Below are 4080 nucleotides of genomic sequence, written 5' to 3' on the forward strand. Positions count from 1 at the left end.
AAAAAAAAAAAAAAAAAAACTAAACTAAAAACTAAAAAGAGCCTGTGGGTATATCTCAGTGTGAAGGCCTTGAGTTCAATCAGCAGTCCTATAAATAATAATAATAATAATTCTATTTTAATTATTGAAAATCACATAATTAGAACACAATCCCTCACAGTGTGAGGGTGGTGTAGGAGAGAGGGCTCTGGGATAAAAGCAGGGGCACTGGGCTTTAGCTCAGTGGCAGAGCACTTGCCTAGCGTGTGCAAAGCCCTGGGTTCACCCTCCAGGGCTGCAAGGAGGGAGAGGGGAAAGACCTTGCCCCGAACCCGGAGCGGGGCACGAAACAACCTCTGCGGAAAAGTGACCCTAGGAACTGACCGAGGCGATTTTGCCGCACAGGTGCCCTCTACTACGGCAGCAAAGTTGCCCCGGGTTCCATCCCGTCTTGGGCCAGCCCCTCCCCGACGCCGACCGCGCTGTCTCTGGTAGCTGGGCCGCCGCTGGAGGCCACGCCACCTCCCCATGTGATAAGAGGTAAGAGAACTGAGGGGCCGGGGAGAGGAGCCCTCAGTGACCTCCGCTGACCTCGGTTCTGGTGGCAGATGGACGAGCTCAAGCTGCCAGCGAGCGGGCTTCCCTGAGGCCTCTTTCGGGGTGGTCCACAACCTTCTACTGACCACTGCAGTGGAAGCCGTAGGTAGCAGGTGCGGTTGTCTGAAGGCCAGGAAAATGCACTCCTTGGCGTGGACACCTGCAGCTTCCTGAAGCAGTGGTCAGCCTCTCGGGTCAAGTAGAAACCCAGGCCCAAGACACAGTGTGCCAATCGCCGAAATTGTAAGTTTTGCAAACAGGGAGTTTGTTCATTGGGGGGAAAAGCATGGGCAGAAGGGGAAGCCGAGTCTCAAATCCAACTCACTTAGACCTGGGCTTCATTTCTGTCGCCTAGAACTGTTTCAGCCCAATATGGCAGCCCTGTTTGACCATTGCTTGTCAGAGGATCTCACCAGTGGGGTTAAATAAGACAGCAAAGCTGATTATTATCTTCAATAGAAGCCATTTTCTTCAAGCAAAACACTCAGAACCTGTATTTGTGTGAAGAGAATATCATAATATAAGAGTTATGAGCCCTTGTTCCAAGCTCTAATCAAGCCTTCCAGTGCATGGCGCTAGCAAAAATCAGTTAACCAACCGTTGACTCATGTCGTGAGCTTGCCTGAGGTCTGAGGGATGAAAGCAGGAGGCTGAGACAGGAAGATCACAAGTTTAATCCAGGCTGGGCAATTTAGCGACTTAACACAGGGCTGTCTCAAAATAAAAAATAAAAAAGGAGGGGGTGAAGGGGGGGCAGAGGTAAGGGGAAAAAATGAGAATCAAGACTTGTCATGTAGAGGTACAAGATCCCAACAATGAATGTAACTGTACTGTATCCCTAAAATGTACCAATAAACTCAATTAAAGCTGAAAAAATAAATAAATAAAATAAAAATAAAAAAAGGCTGGGAATGTAGCTCAGTGTGAAGGCCCTGGGTTTTGTCACTAGTGCCCCGACACACACACACATGGAGGAGAGTAAGATATAATTTGTGCCCTGAATTAGTTTGTCCTGGTTTTCACATTTCAAAACACGCACTTAGCCGGGCGTGGTAGCGCACACCTGTAATCCTAGCACTCGGGAGGCTGAGGCAGGAGGATCGCTGAGTTCGAGACCAGCCTGGGTTACACAGTGAGTTCCAGATCAGTTGCAACTACATAGTGAGACCCTGTCTCAAAAAAAAATCAAAATGCACTCTTGAAAATGCGTGAGTTCAAGGCAACAGATCGGAATGGCTGGGCAGTGGCACTTGTCAGACGCCTTGGGGCTGCGTCTTACTGGGTCCATGACGGGAGCTGTCCTCTCCTCAAGGATGCGGTGAAAATGAGTTGGGTAAAGTTCGCAAGGGGCTCTGTGGGGAGCCCTAGAACCAGGGACCGGCTCTTCCAGGCTTGTTCTGGAAACCACCCTGCAGCGGTCTGCAGCTCACCCTCTTCAGCCCTTCGGTCACTGGGATCAGACACCGGGCAGCGAGCCGCTCCTCTCCCCCTACAGAAACATGGCTTGGATTTCCCTCGCTGGTTCCACTGTTCCCTGGAGCTCGAATGGGTCACCGCTTTCGTCTCTGAATGATCTTCTCCACTTTGCAGTGCTCTAGTTACTCTAGCAGCTGTCCTGAACTGAGTGAGATCGTGTCTCCTTACCCTCTACACCTGCAGCAACTACCTTCCCAACAGAAGGAAGGCTCATTTTCGAGTGTTTCATGGACTCCAGGAATTACACTTTCCATCTGTCTTTTCTTCCCCATTCTTTAAGGACCTGTCCTGGGGCCACACCGAGTTCCTTTCTACACGAATCGGAGCTCCAGCTCCAGGCCCGTCCCACTCCACCCACTCTCTCGTTTCTGCCCCTCCTACTTTCCAGACTTAGCTCCCGACAGCTCTGCTCAGGACAAAGTCCCCTTCTGTCCTCGTTCTCACGGCGTTCCCGTCGCTCCTCTAACATCGGTCATTGCATCTGCGGCTTCACTAAACTACTGCGTGCCTGAGATACAGACCTTGATATTTCGTAGCTGCACCGAACGCCGTCTGACCCAGTGTTTGGCACATATCTGGCTCCCCTCACCGAGTAGTTGTTGAAGAATTAAAAGGGGAGGAAGGAGGACTAGAAGGATCCTCTGTAATCATATCCAGAAACAAAGAAGCCCTTTCCTAACAGTAGCTGGCTTCTTCAGTGTTCTTAGGATTGATGAACGTTAGTCTCTACATCAGCGATAAAGTGTGTCCTTTCCTATATTTGACAACATAAAATGACACCTCTAATGGGTCTGTTTCTTAAATGTGTTTCTTATTCCTTGTGTCTTTCTTATTCACTTTTATACTATCTATCTTAGACGTACGTGACAGCTACAAAATAAATACCTACTACATTTATAGGTGACTTAAAGCCCTCGTAGGTGGTCCATGAAGGGGCAGTGGTGCAGAGTATGAATCAGAGAGAGCTGTAACCCCTAAAACAGTTCCCGATCACTGGGCCTGTATCTCTACCATAATTACTGAGTGTGAATACGGCACAGGCACTAGAGATACTTGTTCTGGTTAAGTGAAAGGCGTCCAGGGATAAAACACTGACCAAAGTCTTCCTTTGGGTGATTTTACTTTATTTCTGTTGTATATTTTCCAGTGGAAAATGACCCGCACTTCATCATTTACCTACCAAAAAGCCAGAAGAATATCTGTTTCAATATTGACTCAGAACCCGGAAAAATCCTCAACCTGGTTTCTGATCCAGAATCAGGTAAAAATAAAAGGGAAACTGTATCTGAATTATACACTGAGGTCATCGTGTACCTCCCTGTCACTACCTGGATTTATTTCTTTTTCACCTTATTAGGAATTCTGTATTTTTCAAATTCTGGTAATTTGTAAGAAATTAAGTCATAATTATATTATAGTCTTATAGTTCAAAATGTATAATCTAAGTCTGCACCAGCTAATCCTATTTAAACATAAGCACTGTAATAAAATGTATCAGTTGTAAAATGAGATTTATAACGAAAACATTTACGTAAATTCTAGAACAAGATAATTTTTCTCCAATTGCCAAGTTTTATAAATCCAAATTCTGGTGCCACACATGCAAAAAGCAAATGGCTAGAGTACAAAAGAGAGAAATATTTCTCCTTTTATAGGAATTGTGGTCAACGGTCAGCTTACTGGTGCCAAGAAGCCCCAAGATGGAAAACTAAGCACCTATTTTGGAAAACTGGGATTTTATTTCCAAAGTGAAGACATGAAAATAGAAGTCAGCGTTGAGAACATCACCATAAGCCATGGTTCTCATACATCCATCTTGTCCTGGTCTGATACGGCTCGTGTTATGAACTCGAGGCAAGTACCAGACCATCGGGGTCGGGGCCTGGCCTTCACACAGGGCTGCATAGTTAATCCAGCCAACAACAGCATTGACATCAAACTTTAAGTAATCGGTTTAGGGCTGGGGATGTAGCTCAGTGGTGTTGCTGCCTGCCTCGCAAGGTCCCGAGTTCAATCCCCAGTATCAAA

The 4080-nt window shown here is 46.7% G+C and overlaps 1 protein-coding gene across 3 annotated transcripts in view; it reads left to right on the forward strand.

Moving 5' to 3' along the window:
* The window catches only part of Itih2 (inter-alpha-trypsin inhibitor heavy chain 2), a 50849-nt gene that overhangs the window by 30979 nt on the left and 15790 nt on the right, over positions 1–4080 (forward strand). For all 3 annotated transcript variants that reach the window (XM_010621386.3, XM_010621384.3, XM_010621387.3), the window contains exons 16-18: positions 385–519; positions 3200–3313; positions 3708–3906. In XM_010621386.3, coding sequence (XP_010619688.1) covers positions 385–519; positions 3200–3313; positions 3708–3906 — 448 coding nt within the window. The remainder of the gene's footprint in view (positions 1–384; positions 520–3199; positions 3314–3707; positions 3907–4080) is intronic.

This window comes from Fukomys damarensis, unplaced genomic scaffold (genome assembly GCF_012274545.1).
Source record: "Fukomys damarensis isolate Sample0158 unplaced genomic scaffold, DMR_v1.0_HiC HiC_scaffold_10, whole genome shotgun sequence".
Taxonomy (NCBI): domain Eukaryota; kingdom Metazoa; phylum Chordata; class Mammalia; order Rodentia; family Bathyergidae; genus Fukomys; species Fukomys damarensis.